The following is an 18,571-nucleotide window of genomic DNA, read 5'->3' on the forward strand; positions in this document are numbered from 1 at the left end:
TCTAGCCAACCATGGCACGACTGAGGAGGAAAGCGTGCATAGCTCTGTTTCTTTTCACGCTGTTCATCTTTGGGACCATGATGGGACTGAGGACCCTGAAGCCCAGTGACGGTTTCTCGGACTTGGCTCCGGGCTTGGAGCTCCTGCCGATGATCGGAGGAAAGATGGACCGGCGCTCAGTGTCCCGTGATGGGACCGCTTCCCCGGGTCAAGCCCGTCCGCCTGGCAGCAACGCCAAAGCCGTGTTGTCTAACACCGGCCCCGAGGGGACCATATTTTATGATGTTCATATTTTCTACTATATGTGGTACGGCAACCCACATATGGACGGTAAATACATTCACTGGGATCACATCCTAGTCCCGCACTGGGACCCTAAGATCGCATCCAGCTACCCGAGAGGGAAACACATGCCGCCCGAGGATATCGGCTCCAGTTTCTACCCCGAACTCAATTCGTACAGCTCGCGGGATCCGGATGTGTTGGAGTCCCACATGGAGCAGATCGGAGCATCCGCAGCAGGTACTGTAAAAAATGCAAACCGGCACCCTGAAATTCTTAGAGAGACGCACAAAAAAGAGCTGAGTGTTGTTATTTGTGCACAGCAGCTTTACAGAAATGTGGCTTCTGTAAGCACAAAGCTGCCTCCCTTTAGCTGAAGGGGCTCGACACATTTTTCAGCACCACACATATACTGGACAGCTCCCCACATGCTTGGTTCCCATATATCTGCTGCTGCGCTTTCATCCTTCATTGAGGTGTACATCAGAAGCAAACTAATGTTTTTAAAGATGTTTAGCTATCTATATTAAAACTGAACCTTATACTACTTTAGTATTAAAGCATCACCAAGCCCCAAAGTATCTCTGCAAGTACCTTTATCTCTTTTAAATGTCATGAACTGATAATAGTTGTGTTGCAGTCTCATCAAAGACTTGTATGGCTCCCTTAAATTCAGTACAAGTTTGTTCCCTGGTGTCAAGTAACAGCGCAGTGTGTCAGCCATCAGCAGCCAACACATGATAGGCCCTGATGTGTCTGTCCTGCGGTGCAGTAGGTTACTGTACACCGGCTTGAGTGATGAGAAGGTCATCTAACCCTGAAACCTGGGAATCATGGGAGGTCCAGCTCAAAGTTGCTTAATTAAAACCTTCCATTTAATGAGAGACCTCATACTCAACTGTAAATAGATCTGCTTGACTTGGCGACTGATTTCCTGCCACTGAAATGAATAGCAGTAGCCGTCTTCTTGATACACAAAGACATGTTTGGCTATTGTAATCTAATAGTCTCCACAGCTCCACAGCAAGTGGACATGAGTTTAATAAATTAGTTGTGAGTGCATATACAGTGTGCCAGTTCCTACCTCTTGCCAGGCACCGCTGTGGCTGATAGAAAACCATTTTTCAGCCAGCGTGAGTTTATGAATTTATGAACTGTCACACACTCAAACTGTTGCCACTAAAACAAGGCATAATAAATAGTCCTAAGATGACAAGTACATATTCATTTAAAAAATTGACTGTCCTCCATAGATCAGCAGATGTACTGTATTGCTGTGAACCACAAAGAGACACTAAAGGATGATCGCAGAGAAAGCAACATTACTCCAAGACAACAATAACTGCACATAAACACAGTTAGCTTGAAATCGATGCATCATTTCAGCAATCCATACAATAATATTGTTAGAGCTTCATATACATTTTGTTTGTATGTTCCCATCAGAAGGTGATGGTGCTCTGAGGTGTTAATTCGTATCTTTGATCAAGTGCTTATCTCCCTCCAGGTGTTCTGGTCCTGTCCTGGTATCCTCCTGGAGTAGCTGATGACAATGGGGAACCTGCTGAGGATTTGGTACCAGCTGTACTGGATGCAGCATATAGACACAACCTCAAGGTAAGCAGTGTCAGCACATTTTACGTGTGTGTGTGTGTGTGTGTGTGCATGTGTGCGTGTGTGTGTGAGAGAGAGATGTTTCTTAGATGAATCATCTATTTTAAACATTAACTTTTTTTCTCTTTCCTCTTCATTGACCTTCATTGAAACTCTAAAAGACAGACCAATAAAAAGGAAATCAGATAGCACACTATATAACAATACTGCCAAAGTATAACTAAAGTAAGCTCAGATCATATAGAAATACAACAGAGTTTACAGTAGCTTTGAACTCTGTTAGAGAAATTAGATTTTGTGAAATTCATTTTAACTTTAGGACTATAACTTCCTGGAAAACAAACCAGTGACTTTGTCATTTCTGTCACTCAGCAGCTATTCTGCATGTCCTTTAAGAAATACAGGAGATGCATCTCTAGAGATTTGTGTTTAGATAAAGACTATAACAAAAAGAAAATATATATATGGCTATACTGCCTCTCAAAAGGAAAGCATAGTGTCAATTTAGTACTACTACACAACAGTAGCTACTGCCCAACACGCATGGATACTGTGCTGATGGATTAATGTACAGCAAATCACCACGATATAGAATCTAGGCCAGATGGAAGCAGCTAGGCTTCTCCTAATTCCTAACAGCTGTAACAGTGTCCAAAGTATCTTAAGAATTCCTCATATCTGTCATTTACACTTAGAAATAGTTGAGCTGATGGTTGCAAAGTGTATATGGCAGAATATGTCCATAATTACACAACACTTTATCACATTTGTATTAGTTCTGAATGCGCTACACTTGAATTATTTGCATAAGAGGACCAAACTCAGATCCCTGAAGTACTCCACTGAGAACAATGAGCCATATTGAATTGTGTCTGTGGAGTTTCACTCTGCAGTGTGGATTAAACACCCAAAATTATCTACATGACATTAAGTGCTACGTAGACAGTCATTAATATGTGCAGGCTTGCTTACAGTCTTTCATAGTGGCTCATTGTGTTGGCTTTTGTGGGTTCAAAAGAGAAGTCTTTACAATTGATGATTTCTATGAGCAAAACAGACCTAAAGTAACTCAGCTATTGTTTATTTTGCTATTTTTATTTTGAACTGTTGCAAGAGCCAAAGTTGAGGCTCAAATGTGAAAAAAATTGGAATTTCTGTCCACTACCCTTTCTAAAACCTCAGTGACACGGGACCAAAAGAAGGATTACTGGTCTTTCACGGAGGCATATGAAGAGCTTAACACTGCATAGGATAGTAATCTCGAACCAGTGTTATATGTGGAATTTGTGGGTGCTAAGGCCTTCTCAACTTGCTGTGCTGCATCCTGTAAAGCTGCTCACTGCTACTCAGGATTTGACTCGGAATACTTGCGGCTGCAGTGACTTCGTCTCTAGCATTAAAGCATAAAATGTGTCAAAGAGCTGCTGCTGTTGCCGCTGGATTAGTTGTTGAATGAACTCTTGAACACATTAGTGGGGTGGAGAGCCGTGGGAGGCGGTGCAGAATGTGGGTAAAACCACATGACCAATTGCCAATTAGGTTGGAAAATGACAGCGGACATAGCTGAGTCTGTGTTGGTGCCCCTGCTGCACTGTATTGAAGGCTTATTAAAGCCAGTGTTTGCTTGTAATCAGATATGATTCGTGTCAGATGCTTACCAAATACGAATGGAGGGATTGGGCGAAGAAAGACAATGAAGGGGAACAAGAGTGAGGTGCTAGCAGTACGGGATTTTCAGCAGCACTGTGGATCGGAACAAGGAACTAGAAATAAATTAAGAAAGTTCTCAGGTCTGTATGCTCTAATGTGAAGAATAAAAATGACTTAAGGGCCAAGATCTGAGGACTTTTCCCATGTTAAAGCAGGTGCCATTAATAATACACCACTGCATTTGTACATCTAATTCATTAATTTAATCATCTTAATAATTACCGAACATTTTCTAATATCAGCTTCTAAATATGACATTTTGTTGCTCTTTTTTAATATATGTAATTTATAATCGAATATTTTTATAATTGAAAAATTTTATAGTTTAAAAATGACAAATATGTACACACGTAATAATATTTCCGTGAGCCTCTTGAAGTATATTTACCTTTTAATGCACAAGACCAAAAATCATTATTCACAAGTTGTATTTACAATTTGCAAAAGTTATCACCGAGGTTAATTACAAATCAGTATTGCAACACAAGTCATTATCATGCTGGTGTTTGTATTCTGTTGTGCAGATAACATAATTTGATTTCAGCAGAGATGCGGCCACAAACTGGCCTCATTCTCACTATAAACAACTCCGATGAGAGGCAGAAGAGTTGTCGGGCTAGCCTGTCAGATTTAATATCATACTGGGGAGTTTTTTCTGTTTGGTTGAAGGCAACGAAATAATGCATCTCTACAAGGGCAAGACAAGAATGCAGGGATTAGACATGCATGGCTGAGTTGATGAGGTTTTACACATAATGCTGTCAGTAGAGAAGCTAATAGACAGAATTTAATGCCACGCTTTATTGTCATCATCCACCCAGCAAGCATGGCATTTTCATAAAAGCACGTGAGGAAAAACAGATTGTGACACGTTTTCTTCAAACTGCATATTGGAGTATCTTACTGAAATAAGAACGAGCTGCTTATCCTTGTGTTTAATGAAAACGCGCAGAAGGTCACAATCAGAGCAGTCTCCAGAAAGCGCTGGAATGAAATTATTCAGAGTTGAGTGGAGTCTTTCCAAGCATCCTCTTCCAATTCTCTTTGTTTTTCTTGAACTGTTATGTCTGCACAGAGCTACATTTATCTTTGGATTGCATCCTCTTGCATAATGTTTAGCAAAATGCTGACAAGGTAAAGAACTTTGGCTCTGATAATTTGGAACTCTGATGAAAAACAACCTTAAATCATTTCTGTGCTCTTTTCCACTGAAAGGCCGGACAAAAGGTGGGAGGGAAGCCCAAGTGAGGAGGATGGATGGTCCCACAGAGGGCAGTGGCAGCAGCCAAAAATGTATCAGATCAGGATACAAGAAGCTCACATAAAGTGGCTGCTTGCTTATCTGAGAAATGCATGAGCGAATTAGCAGTTTTGTTTTGAGTCCTCACCACCTTGGATAGTCTACTGTATGATATCAGAAAAATACATTCATAAAAAAAGACAAAAAAAATATCACAAAGGGAGGAACCTCCAGGAGTAATGAGCTATCAGTATTTATGATGCGTACCTTGGTTTCCAGCTTTGTCCTTTCTTGACCTGAGCTGTCTTGCATGTTGCAGCAGCAATCCTCCAAACTGAGGAGGAGTCTGGCACTCGTAACTGATGAATATGAAATTAACTTTCCAAGATTTTCATGGACAGACTAACCCATTAGGGGACACTTACTCGTAACCTTTAAGTATTCAATAGCAAAGAATAAACAAAAAAGAAAATGTAAAATCAGAGAAGCTGGAACCATTTTTGCCTGAAAAATAATATGACACATACATTTTAAAATTAAGAAATTATTGGAAAAAACATGCTTTTTTTAATCAAAGAAGTGTTTGCATTCAGACATTTAAACATGCAGTAAAATTATCAATAAAAATAAAAAAACAAGGAAAATGCTACAAATGACCAGTGACATGATCTGTCTCCATGACAGCAGGATGTAATGCTGAGCTGACAACGCATTTATATGAACCCAAAGCGATAGATGGAGGTTTAGATAAGAGGAATACAGTGAATTGCATACAGCTTTTGACCTAATTGAACATGTACAAGTTAGACTGAAGGTGAATGGAAACTGGAGACGAGCAAGCTCACTAAAAACAAATCCAGCTTCCATCCTGGTAGCGATCCCACGCCACATTGCTAAAAACACACTGACCCCTCTTCGGGTAATGCTGCAAAAGAAAGCAATGTACTTTTTATTATATAAGTTGAATAGCATCTCAGTAACACCCACACACGGCTCATGTTGGAGAGCACATCACATGAGCCTCCACAGCAGTGCTGCTGCTTGACCTCAGCTTGAAGTGGAGCTGAAATAGTCCTTTTGCCCAGGGCAGGGTGGGGGCGGCTTGGTGGGGACAGGGTAGGGGGGTTATTGGAAACTGGAGGTAGGAGAAAAAGAGCAGAGGGGATATGTGCATCATGGGTCCCATGACTCAGTTTGAGCCTGTGAACAATCTGCACCCTGAGGGGGTGCAAAAGTTCTATCTCCTAAGTAGGCCATGAAGCTACACAGGGGAATATGGCCCATGGGTGCCCTATGATGGCATCAGCCACACTTCCTTATTTCCCGATGCACTCAGTAGCTACATTTTTTCGTACATGAAACCTGTACAACCTCGGTGTATATCCACCGACTTCATTCACTGTAGAATGAAAGTGATATTAAATTGATCTAACTGTCAGAAAAGGTCTGAATCTATATTTTTGTGTTGGTGCATATCCTTCCCTTTGCGCTTTCTGCATGACATGCCACTAAATTCACTCTGCTCAGCACAAATCACACCGGGGCTGTTCCAGACTGCACTGTCAATGTTTATGAGGTATTAAAATGCGTTGACTATGTCTCATTTACTTCTAAATTACCAAAAATGTAATCAGCCAGCGTGTTGGGGAAAATGAGTTTTCTAGTAGCCTGCACTCTGATGTAGTATCTATTTTCCTCTGTTATAATCATGTTATAATCATGCAGCTTCACGAGCTGTAATATCTCATAGATTTTTTTGTGGCTTTATCTTACTGTACTATCTTATTGTCTCCATCATTTTCTCTCACTGTTACTGCCAGAGAGTTAGCTTCATAAATATTGATTTTAGAATATGATTTACTCATATGCCCAAGACCTTCCTTCCTCAATCTCTTTTCAAATTACTCTTTTGCAAAACAAAGTGCCTCTTACACTGTTAAAATTGACATTTTTTTGTACATAAAAGCACTTAGTATCATTATTAGTAGCAGAAGTGATCCAGTTATTTGGATCCATCCTGACCGTCCAGGACACATATCCATTAATTCGTTAATACGCTACACTTAACTCCATAACGACAATATGGATCTTACAGAAAAACTACAAAATACATCTATTTCCAATAACAAGTAGGTGAAATGCCATTCTATATTTTAGTGGAGCTTTGCAAGCATTGGATTTTTAACAAAGATAAGACTTGGATCATGTAAAGTGGGCTAAGGCATCTTTGTTTAGCTTACTCAATGGCAGCCTACATCCCTTTAGATGCTTCCATCATCTCAAAAAGGACATTTTCCTTTCACATTGTTCCTCTCAAGTGTCCAGTGCTGGAAAAGTGGTGTTTCTCTTTGATCATGCATTATTCAAAGTCACTGAATTCTCCAGGCACACCTTAAAATATTCAACTTAAGCACTTTTTGTGTACATGTCACTTCATATCCCTTGTTCCTCTGCTGCGTTTGTTCATGAACTGTAAACGGCCATTTCTAACAGACGCATTAACTGTGAGTGTTACAATAGTCTCCAGAGGCAGACCACTCAGGCTGAAAAACAATTATAGTGTAGCAGATTTTGTCGTGAACACGGAGCAGTGAGGAAACATGGTGCTTTGATGTCCGTGTAAGTGGGTAACATTTGTGTTGGTGAGCCTTCGTAGTGTTATAGCCTTATTAAAGGGTTTTTAGAAAACTGCAGTGAGTCTGTAATAAGGTACAAGGGTAAAGGCACCAGACTCCTGATGCCACGCATTGCTTTGGGGCTGCACAAGGTCAAAATGGTGCATGACTAACATGTTTTGCTGAATTATAACCGTGAGACTCATTTTCCTGAAAAGGGGCTCAGAGGTCTGATGAGCTGTGATACCATCTGACTACAAAAACAGGGGTTGGTAATTGCGGTGTGACCAACATTGTTGCATCCGTGCCCAATCAAATTGTGATCTCTTTGTTTTTAATATGGTTACTTCAAAGATAGGGACCAGGTCTGAGACCGCTCAGTCACCATCTTCAAACCCATGTTGGTGCATCAAAACAGTGATAAAACGGGGATAAAACAGCAACAATCTCATTGAGATAATAATGTGATTAATGATGATAAAGCTCAAATCTTTTGTCTGCTGCAAATATGTTGCTATCCACACTTGACCTGTAGTGGTGTACTGGAACCAGACATGGAATCCATGCATTAAATGCAACACTGTCAGCCACAGACTGGGTCAGACTGAAATGTGGAAAATGTATTGCTTATACAGTTATAAGCAAACTGGCACCGCTAGTTCTTTTCAATAACAACAAGCATTTTACCAAGATCATCAGATTATCATACCCTGATGAAGATAAGAGAATGAATGGATTCATGGATGGATGGATGGAAAAATAAGAAGCAAGTAACACAATAATACAGTGTAAGTTCAGGTTTTATGCATGTTTCTCTCTGAAAACACTTAATGGTTCGTCTCTCCAACTACTTTGAACTAGATAGCAAAAAAAAATAAAAAATCAATCCAATCATTCGCCAACCACCTTTCCCTGGTTGCATGGAGGTTGTGGTCCTATTTTTCCTCTTGTGTGACTGAGGCCTTATTGAATTATTTTTGTCTTAGAAACATGTCAGACTTTGATTGATTACAAGCCAGGAGAAGTTACTGTCACTCTTGTCAACTTTCTATGAGGAATCTCCCCCTGGGAACGCCTGACTTTTAGTCAATACTTCTCGAGGTCATCTGTAAATGCTGACCTTGAATGATACATAAATTAATAATGTAGTTATATAATGAATGAAAATGAACATGCATATTGCTTTATCATCTCCCAGGTTGCATTCCACATCCAACCATACAGAGGACGAAACGATCAGAGTGTGCATGACAACATCAAGTACATCATTGACAGGTGGGTGCATGTCTGGCTGTGCTTCATCGCTGAGTCAACTCAAATAGAAAGCCATTAAGATTGCATGCATAGCAAGAAAAACAGCAGTTACGACACTGAAATACTTTTAGGGTGCATTTCAGCTTATATAAAGCCAGTTTCATGACTTATGGATGAGTTCTTCAAGCAAAAGCCATTTTAACTTTTAACTTTAACATGTGGGGTTGCTCTGAAAAAGAGGACCTTTCAGAGATTTACTCAGAAGTCCCAAACCTTGAAAAGATATTCAGTTTAAGTAAGAAATGGTATTCTTTGTCTCAGTGGTAGGGTTTATTGTTGTGTTGTTAAATGTTCTGTATTATATTCTTTTTAAGGTATGGCGACCACGGAGCGTTCTACAAGTTCACTACCAGCACAGGGAAGAGTCTTCCTCTGTTTTACATTTATGACTCCTACCTAACTCCACCCGAGTCCTGGTCTGAGTTTTTGACACCGACTGGCTCCCACAGCGTGCGTGGGTCAGCTTACGACTCCGTCTTTATAGCCCTGATTGTGGAGGAGCGTCATAAGCACGACATCCTGGCAGGCGGCTTCGATGGCATGTACACTTACTTTGCCTCCAACGGCTTCTCCTTTGGCTCTTCTCACCAGAACTGGAAAGCCATCAAAGCTTTCTGCGATGGGAACAACCTCCTTTTTATCCCCAGCGTGGGGCCTGGTTACATTGACACCAGCATTCGGCCGTGGAACAACCACAACACACGCAACAGGGTGAACGGACGTTACTACGAGACAGCCCTGCAGGCGGCACTCAACGTGCGCCCAGAGATTGTCACCATAACATCTTTTAATGAATGGCACGAGGGGACACAGATAGAAAGGGCTGTGCCTAAAAATACTGTGACACGGGTTTACTTGGACTATCAGCCACATGGGCCTGATCACTACCTGGAGCTGACCCGCCGCTGGGCCGAGCAGTTCAATAAAGAAAAGGAGCAGTGGCTCATGTGAGCTTTCATCAAACTGACTTGAAACGGCACGCTGTAGTGGAAGTGTGTGCACACATGAAAGAGGAGGCAAGAGAGCGATTGATTGATATAGTTTTGAGTGCAGAAGGACATGCTGTTACCTTTTTTAAACATGCTGGATGCGAGAGGTCCTATAGATGTGTGTGCAAATTCAAAGATAGGATACAAAGCGTATCAAAAACCCAGACTTGTAAAATGCTCTGTGGGTCTGTCTCTAATCTCTAATCTCCCCCACACAATTGGTACGTTGAAATGTCTGCCCGATAATTTATTGTATTTCTAAATACAGTAAGCCACCATCTCATGCCCCTTTATATGGTGAAATAATAGAACTGAAGACACTGTAGTTTTCATTTATCCATAACATACAATTTGACCCTTTACCCAGGTTCAGAGAGCTTTTTAAAATGGGGATGATGTGGTGTTTTACAACTTGTCACTGTCACACAACATCATAATTTGTAAAGGTAAATTTGGAACATTATAGCATGTTAGCTCAACTTGTAAAAACACAGAACATGACAGTTTCTCACAGCAGATCCCCTGCATCCATTTCACTCGATCTCTAACATCTTCCTCTGTCACGCCAACCATCTGCACGTCCTCCTGCCTGAAAGCATCAATCTTCAGCATCCTTCGTCCAGCACATCCACCATCGCCTCTCTAACCTTGCCTCCAAACTGAGAGTCACCCTGATATCCTCATTTCCAATCCTGTCCATTCTGCCAGTAAAATCTTAACATCTTTTACTCCACCTCCAGCGTGACAACTTGCCCTTTCGTTATTGCCGCTGTCTCTAAACCATATATCACAACAGGTCTCACTACCATCTCATAAACTCTTTTACTCTTGCCATCCTTCACCAACAAACTAACTTACCAAGAATACTCATTTCTGATCTACCCAAATAAAATTGGGTAATTTCAACCGCTCCTTTATTTCCTGAGGCCTCTGACACAGATTTTACTCTAGGTACTATTGACACAACCCTCCCATTCATCAGCACAAGCTTGTGAGTCCCCGAGGCTGGGATTGTGTCTCCTCTTTGTCTCAAGCTGGGGATCTTTCCCATATAACGTGTCAAGTACTACACCACAGACCCGATATCTACCCAAATACAATTGGAGATTGAGTAATTCCTATATGAAAAGACTTCACTGTAAGCATATGGGACTCTGCTTTTTTTTCTCCACTGAAGCAAGAAGTCAGGACATGAAAGTCTATGGCTCAAAGTGATTGAACGCATTAATGAATATAAACCTGCCCACTGACTGGGGCACACTCTGTATAGACTTGATTAAGATTCTGATAGCTTTTAAAATGAAAGGTTTCGCAGAGACAGGCGTTTTTGAGAATAAAAGTGCGTTCTCTGAATGATCCGAAGTTGATTTCCCTGTCCAGGTTGCCAGTAAGTGGTTTCTGCTCCTTTTTAAACACTTAACATTGCTCTATTGATTTCACCCTCCATTAAGAAGCTGTTTTGAGTGAAAATCCAGACACCAGTGGATAAAGACAGAAATAAATCTCAGATAGCTTCTTGTGCATGGAGAAAACTGTGAGACTGGGAAAAAAATATGTAATTTTATTGTGGATTTGCCAATGTTGTACCATCTGTTAATCAAGGTCCAATCAGACACTGAAGATTTAATCATGTACTCCAATTATTAACATTCAAATGAGAGGAATTCTACAAATTATATCCATGTGCCAACCGAAACAACCCAAATGTGCCAGTATTAGTAGTCTACACTGTAAAACAGGATTTACTGCAAGTGTTGATGCTAACAATTGAAGTGCAATCTTCACGCTGCCAGAAAAAAAATTATTAAAAAACAAACCAAAAAAAAAAAAAAAAAAAAAGATTAAAAAACAAACAAACAAACAGAAAACAGTTTACAGCCCCCTTAAATAAAGTTGATTTATTATATCACACAGATTCAATCAGACCATTAAAATGTGTTCACTACAGTTCTGATCGTGTTGCGAAAAGGCTGGCTCAAACCATTCTTTCTCCCATGACCACATTACTTAAAGTACTATACAGCTGACCTATTTCTGTATAAATGATAGTTTAAAGCTTAAACTCCCAAATAATGTAATGACAGAAACATATACAAAATATGCTAATCTAAGACATAAGGAAAGATACCCAAGACTTTGAAGCTGCCACTGGAACAAAATCGTCCATCAGCAGTTTCAGTCCTCCTGAGATACAGTCTTCCCCGGCAAAGGCTGATTCATGGATTCATCTTCTCCCAAGTAGCCCCGGGTCAGAGCTGGTTGTGCGTGATTTTTGGAGTGTGGAGAGTTCAAAGGTCATTCTTCCCCAGAGAGCTCTGACAGTCCATATTTGCGCTCGAGCACATCAACCGTAGAAGAAAGGGCACTGAAATCAAAATTAAAGTCATTTCTTGTTTAATGTACCAAGTCTACTTCAGAGGAAACATGGGTGGTTTGGGGGCAGAGGGGGTGTAAGGGTCAGAGTGAGAAAGAAGAGTGTTAACACGATGCGACAGACTGACTCCAAATATGGTTTTTTAATGAAACTAAGACTTGTTCTTGCAAAATGCCTCCTTATTTTTTGTGGTGGGTATTTCAATATTTAAGTTTTGTTTTAGGAGATTCATACTATAGCTGGTGCTGTAACACTGGGAGAGGCTGGAAACACCTGGGTATTTCAAAGCAACAGTGAGTCAGTGCGGATGCATTCCCCTTCTTCAAGTCATGGAATAAACTGGTGCTATATGAATAACTTCCAGTTCTAATTCAGGTGACTTGAGCAACGTATGACTGCTTACTTTGGATATTTTAATACATCAGACTCAGTCAGTTTACTTTTGCTCAGTTCTGGTTTGAAAATGTTTTTTTTCCAGTCAATTTTTTTGTCAGTTGTAAAATGTGCCTGAAGTTCTCTGAAGGAGTTTAAATGATATGCTTAAACATTCAGTTACATCAGATAGTTTTATCTCACTTGGAGAGAAACTATTGGAAAAAGCGTCTGGATGAACTTACCACCCTGGTCTGATGATGCTGTATTTGCCGAGTACTGACAGGTCGACTACTGTTGATCCAAGGCGGCTCTGGTCTCCTATCGGTCCACCATCAACAACCACAGCTAGTTTGGGCCAGAGCTCCTGGAACTCCTTAAGAGGATAAACCCAGCAATATTCAGAGCTACATACACTCACTGACCGCTATGTTAAGTGCGCCTGTTCAACTGCTCAAAAATACAAATAATTAATCAGCCAATCACATGGCACCAAGTCAATGATTTACACATGTAAAGACAACCTGCTGAAGTTCAAACAGAGTATCATAATGGGGAAGAAAGATGAATGAAGTGAAGTGATTTTTTCATCACAGTGAATTCACTTCACTCAAATGGAGCCCACAGTTACCAGATTTCAATGCAATAGAGCACCTTAATAATGTGGTGGAAAAAGAGATTGGGATCGTGGATGTGCAGGTGGCAAATCTGGGGCAACTGTGTCTGTCTGGTAGGTGTACTTGAAATTTAACCTCCTAGGACCTGGCGTCCACATACGCTGACATCACATTTAAGAAATATGTAAAATACAAAATTTTGCTCTACAAGGGCCTGATATCCACTTACGAGGACATTATACTGCCACTGCTCTATCGAAATTTAAAGCGAATGTCCTCATATGTGGATCTCATTTTTCTCAGAAACAAAAACAAACAAAAACAAAACATAATTCTTTGTTTTTACACTCATCAGATCCTAATCAGCTCAAATAGCAAAGAGACATTAAAAATGCATGCCATGAAAGAGTTCGGGTCTTAGGAGGTTAACGTACTTGAAACTGAAAGAAACAAAAACATCATTTACTTTAGTACTTACATGTACTTCCACTGTGCTGGTATGTGAGCTGATGTTGGCACTTGTGAGTGCCAGTGGTTCCCCACACATCTGACAAAGTTGCCTCATAAAGGGATGATCTGGGATACGTACACCTACAAGCTGAGGAAGACATGGATGTGTAAACAACAATTCACACTTATGATCAAACAATTTATTGTCAGCACTATTCAATGAAAAAGAAGCAAACTCACTGAGGTAAAGGGGTTCAGGTCTGTGTTCAGTTCTTCAGACCTTTCAAACACCAGGGTGACAGGACCAGGGAGCAGGTCACCTAACAGCTCTTTTTTCACCTTCACCTTGCAGTACCTGCACATGACATCACATTACCATACTTGTGTGTAATCTAGCTCCCAAAACTATAAGGAAAACAACATAAATGACCATTAATGACTGCATCACTGCAAAAAAAAGCAGCTGTGTTTTATTTGATTCTCTGCTCTGATCCTGTTTTGTCTTTTGCAATGAAGTTTTGAACTCATGATGTCACGACACCAATTTGCATTGTGGAAAAATTGCTTTGGGCCATTTCATCATGTTCTGAATTTTAATGAAGCAAATGACTGATAGCCAAAATAACTATCTGATAATAAAATAATTGTTTTTCAGGCCAGAATAGTTTTTGGGAATATCCACTATTCTCTGATTTAATTTGTTTCACTTTAAATCCCACAAAGCTTTAACAAATCTCAAAGAAATGCGACATGCCTGCACAGTGATAGAAAATACAGTCACAGAATAAAGTTGCGAATAATAATTACCGAGGTGTCCTTTGACAGCAGGTGTGCCTGTCACTCAAAATGTAAAATGTGTTATTTGAGTGGAGATGGTATCTGTGCCTCATGCATGTGTGACTCTTCAGGAAATGAGTAATATGTTTGTGCAAAATAGATGAGGAGGACTGCACTTAGAATGAAGCAATTACACAACATGTGCCCTGATCAAAGTGAAATAAAAGCACACTTACTTATAGATATCCTGAATTTCCCCTACACAGATGGCCAGCGGCTTCTGTCCGTTTCGTCCTTTAGTGTCATACGTTTTTCTGACGGCGTCGGAGTTTTGGGCCAGACATGCCAGGCCGTAGATGGTATCTGTGGGCACCGCAACAATGTGACCCTCTTTCAGGGCCTTTACTGTGCAACTCAGGATTTCAGCACCATCTGCAGTTCAAAAACAAGGGGTGTTAATGAGACGTCATCCACAGAAGGACACAACAGTATGAATGGATGGTATGAGGAGGTTAGGGCATCTAAATTAAATGTTTACTCTAAACATGTTCCCCCAGCTTTATTACTTTCATTTTCCTTTATGTATAAGGTACAAATTTAGGCTCATCAGCTATCGTGAATGCAATGTAAATACATTAGGGGGAGCGATAAAACAGGAAGAAATATGTATAGTGTAATATGTTTGTTGACTACCAAAAAAGTACACGCCTGAAGTAGCTAAAAAAAAACCCAAAACCAAAAGTACACAACTGAAGTGTGAATAGATAAGCAACCTAATGAAATCCTACTCACACAATTGAACAGGTGATGTAACACCTTTCCAGATGCAATCTCACCTTCTAATCACACTATATACTATAATGCTAAAATATTTGTTGCTTGCCTTCACACACACATCCCATTCTCAGTCCAGAGGATTTAATATGTCAGCCCAGCCTTTGCAGCCATAGAAGCCTCAGCTCAGCTGGGAATTGTGTTTATGGGAATTTTAACCATCCAGAAGTGCATGCATGAGGTCAAACACTGATGTTGGACTCACAGTCTCTGCTCTAATTCAACCCAAAGGTGTCTGTCGGGTTGATGTCAGGACTCTGTGCAGGCCAGTCAAGTTCTTGCACACCAAACTCGCTCATCCATGTCTTTATGGACCTTGCTTTGTGCACTGGTGTGCAGTCCTGTTGGAACAGTAAGGGGCCATCCTAGAGCTGGGCGATATGAGATTTTTTCATATCACGATATGTTCTTTTCATTTCAGGCGATAACGATATCTATCACGATATAAGCCAAATAACTATATTTGTAAGATTTAAATGTGCCGTTGCTCACAAGTAAAATGTGAAATAATCAGCAGCTTGTTTTTATTTAAATATTTATTTCCCATAATAAGTTCAACAGGGTAGATGTACTTAAGGAACATGAGACTTTTTCAGATAAATAAAGGCAAATATTGCAAACTACACAAAAGGCAGCCGCTAAAGCGTTTAAGTTTCAAAATAGAACAAACGAAACAGACTAAATTGTCAATTCCCCTTAGAAACAAAATATTAATTCTAAAAATAAATCTTAGTTTGTTTTACAGAAGAACAGACAAAACTGACTAACCTTTGTCAATATCAAATAAACTGAGAACTAAAGGGAAATTCTCAATCTCTCCTTGTTGTATAGCTTAGCTTTTCAAACAGTTTTAACAGTTACTTTAGTCTGACAAAAGCCGAATGACGAATTAGCGCTTCCAGTCAGAGACTGAGGCTACGTCCACACGTACACGGGTATTTTTGAAATCGGAGATTTTCCGTTTTCGTTTTAAAAAATAATCCCGTCCACACATAAAGGCAGAAATGAAGGAAAACGCTGCTATGAACATGCCAAAGCAGCAGGTGGCGCTAGATTCCTAACCGTGCAGAAATGTTGGCCAATCAGAAGTCTAGAAGCCTCGGTGGGAAAAAGTAAACAAAGCTGGGGCATAGAAGCAGAACAGAGTCGTATGTGTGGAGGGACAGTAACTGTGTGTATATGTAAGCATTTAAACACTGCAGAGAGTAGAATTAACAGTAACAGTATTGTAGAAATTCATTTCACCGAAACAATAACGTGGCGCACAGTGTGACACATGCACCAGTTTATTGTATTTCCAGACTTGCTTTCGGCACATTTACAGTGCACGCTACTCTGTTTTTGTCAGACTTGAAATAGCCGAAATACCTTCCCACTACGGAACTTCTATGGCTCTTCCGTTCGACAATCTCTCCGGCATTGGAACCATCATCTGTTTTCTCTTCGGTCACGCTCGGTTGATTTTTCTAGTCGGCACACTCATTTCCTCCATTACGCGCTGGCTCCATTACCCGCTGGCTGTTTCCCAAACAAACACACGTGCGGCTTGGCACTTGTGCTGTACGTAACAAGTCACGCGACGTGACGCTGCGGCTGTGATTGGTTCGGCTCTGCGCTGCTTAATTTGGATTGGCTGACCTTTTTTTTTTTTTTTTTTTTAAGAGGACAAGAGCGGCGAGGTCTATCGCGATAGCTTAATTTCTCTATCGAGTAAAAGTTATATCGCGATACATATCGTTATCGTTCTATCGCCCAGCTCTAGGCCATCCCCAAACTATTCCCACAAAGTCAGGAGCATGAAATTGTCCAAATTGTTTTGGTGTGCTGAAGCATTAGGAGTTCCAACCAGACGTCATAATTCCCCTCTTCATCAAACGCTACACTTGGCACATTGCACACAAGTTCTGTTCTCCTGGCAACTGATTGCCAGATGTAGAAATGTGATTCATTACTCCCGAGAACACGTCTCCACTGCTCTAGGGTCAAGTAGCAGCGTGCTTTACACCAGTGTATTGCTTTGCATTGCACTTGGTGATGTAAGCCACTCAGCCATGGAAACCTATTCCATGAAGCTCTCTATGAACTGCTTTTGAGCTAATCTGAATGCCATGTGAAGTTTTGGAGGTGCATAGAAACTGACTCTGCAGAAAGTTGGCAAGCTCGGCACACTATACATCTCAGCATCCGCCGAGTCTGCACTGTGATCACACTTCATCAGCCATGAAGTGATAAAATCACACTTCATGGCTGAGTGGGTATAATACCACTCACAGCTGACTGTGGAATATTTAGTAGCAAGGTAATGTGACAACTTGTCTTATTGCACAGGTGGCTTCCTACTCACTCACTGAGCTGCTCAGAGACCCATTCTTTCTCAAATTTTTGTAGAAGCAGTTTCAAAACATTAAGAACACCTGTCAGCATACTCATCGTCTTAGTACATTTCATTCTACACCTGTTTAAATGTTAAACTTGTTAAAGCAGTGATTGTCAAAAGGATCTGCTTAAGTTCAACCCAAGTATCCGAAGAGGCAAAATACGTAATTTAACTCCATTTGGATAGGGCCAGATGAGGACCTGAGGTTTTCACACAGTACAGAGGCATGAACGTTATGGTAGTTTGGGGCTTTTAATAATTTCTTTAACTTTTGTTTTCCTTTTTCTACAGTGGAATACAGCATACATAATGACTACAACAACAAGAATTAGGTGTACAACTTTGAATTTCTGCTACTAATTTCTAGTTTGGGCAAACAGCTACAAAGTAAGCAGTTCATCCTAACTGGCAGTGCTCACTCTACTGTGACTTAACTGGAGCTTAGTTTTGGATGTTAGAATCACATCGGGTTAGCTGTGAGTCACACATAACAGGAAAACCAAGAATCTGATGCAACATGGTGCAGTGTTTACGTTGCTTAGCGCCAATCAGAGCCGGTTGTTTACAAACACACTCTGCTTCACTAAGCGAGACCTACGTCCACTTTGAATGTTAGACACATGTACCTGTCTCGTCCCGATGGACCGTCGGTCCGTTGGAGGTCGGCGGTAACAGACGCAACACTTTTGTCTTGAGCTCTTTAAACATCTCTGCACTGATCCGACGAGCTGCGACTGAACCGTGAACTCCTTTAGATGTATTTACTAATACAGCAGCAATACTACATACCAGCTTCATAAAATCAAGCGTTCATCCGGAGGACTACCCTGTCTCACACGAGCAACGTGTTGTGGTGGGACCAGATGATAGAATTTTTCCGGGTTACGCCCCCAATCTATGACGACAACAATTAAAGAGCCAGCGGCACGGAAAAATGCAGACTAATACCAATGACCGCCATAAAAACGAGTATAATTTCACACTTGACATATACTTATAGCATTTC

General features: G+C 40.7%; 2 protein-coding genes across 2 annotated transcripts; one reads left to right on the forward strand and one right to left on the reverse strand.

Annotated features, from left to right (window-relative positions):
- Nucleotide 1: 1 nt before the first annotated feature.
- On the forward strand, nt 2-11,130 carry LOC309717485 (glycoprotein endo-alpha-1,2-mannosidase-like protein). Its single transcript, XM_082552097.1, has 4 exons — nt 2-522; nt 1,790-1,899; nt 8,660-8,736; nt 9,090-11,130. The coding sequence occupies exons 1-4, from the start codon at nt 12-14 to the stop codon at nt 9,724-9,726; spliced, it is 1,335 nt and encodes a 444-aa protein (XP_082408223.1). The 5' UTR covers nt 2-11; the 3' UTR covers nt 9,727-11,130.
- A 179-nt stretch (nt 11,131-11,309) lies between these two features.
- yrdc (yrdC N(6)-threonylcarbamoyltransferase domain containing) lies at nt 11,310-18,456 on the reverse strand. The gene is made up of 6 exons (XM_082552246.1): nt 18,192-18,456; nt 14,591-14,786; nt 13,818-13,932; nt 13,606-13,725; nt 12,756-12,886; nt 11,310-12,129 (listed from the first exon to the last, which is right to left on the reverse strand). The coding sequence occupies exons 1-6, from the start codon at nt 18,361-18,363 to the stop codon at nt 12,060-12,062; spliced, it is 804 nt and encodes a 267-aa protein (XP_082408372.1). The 5' UTR covers nt 18,364-18,456; the 3' UTR covers nt 11,310-12,059.
- Nucleotides 18,457-18,571: the final 115 nt, after the last annotated feature.

This window comes from Aulonocara stuartgranti (genome assembly GCF_965226115.1).
Source record: "Aulonocara stuartgranti genome assembly, chromosome: 11".
In the NCBI taxonomy this organism is placed as follows: Eukaryota; Metazoa; Chordata; class Actinopteri; order Cichliformes; family Cichlidae; genus Aulonocara; species Aulonocara stuartgranti.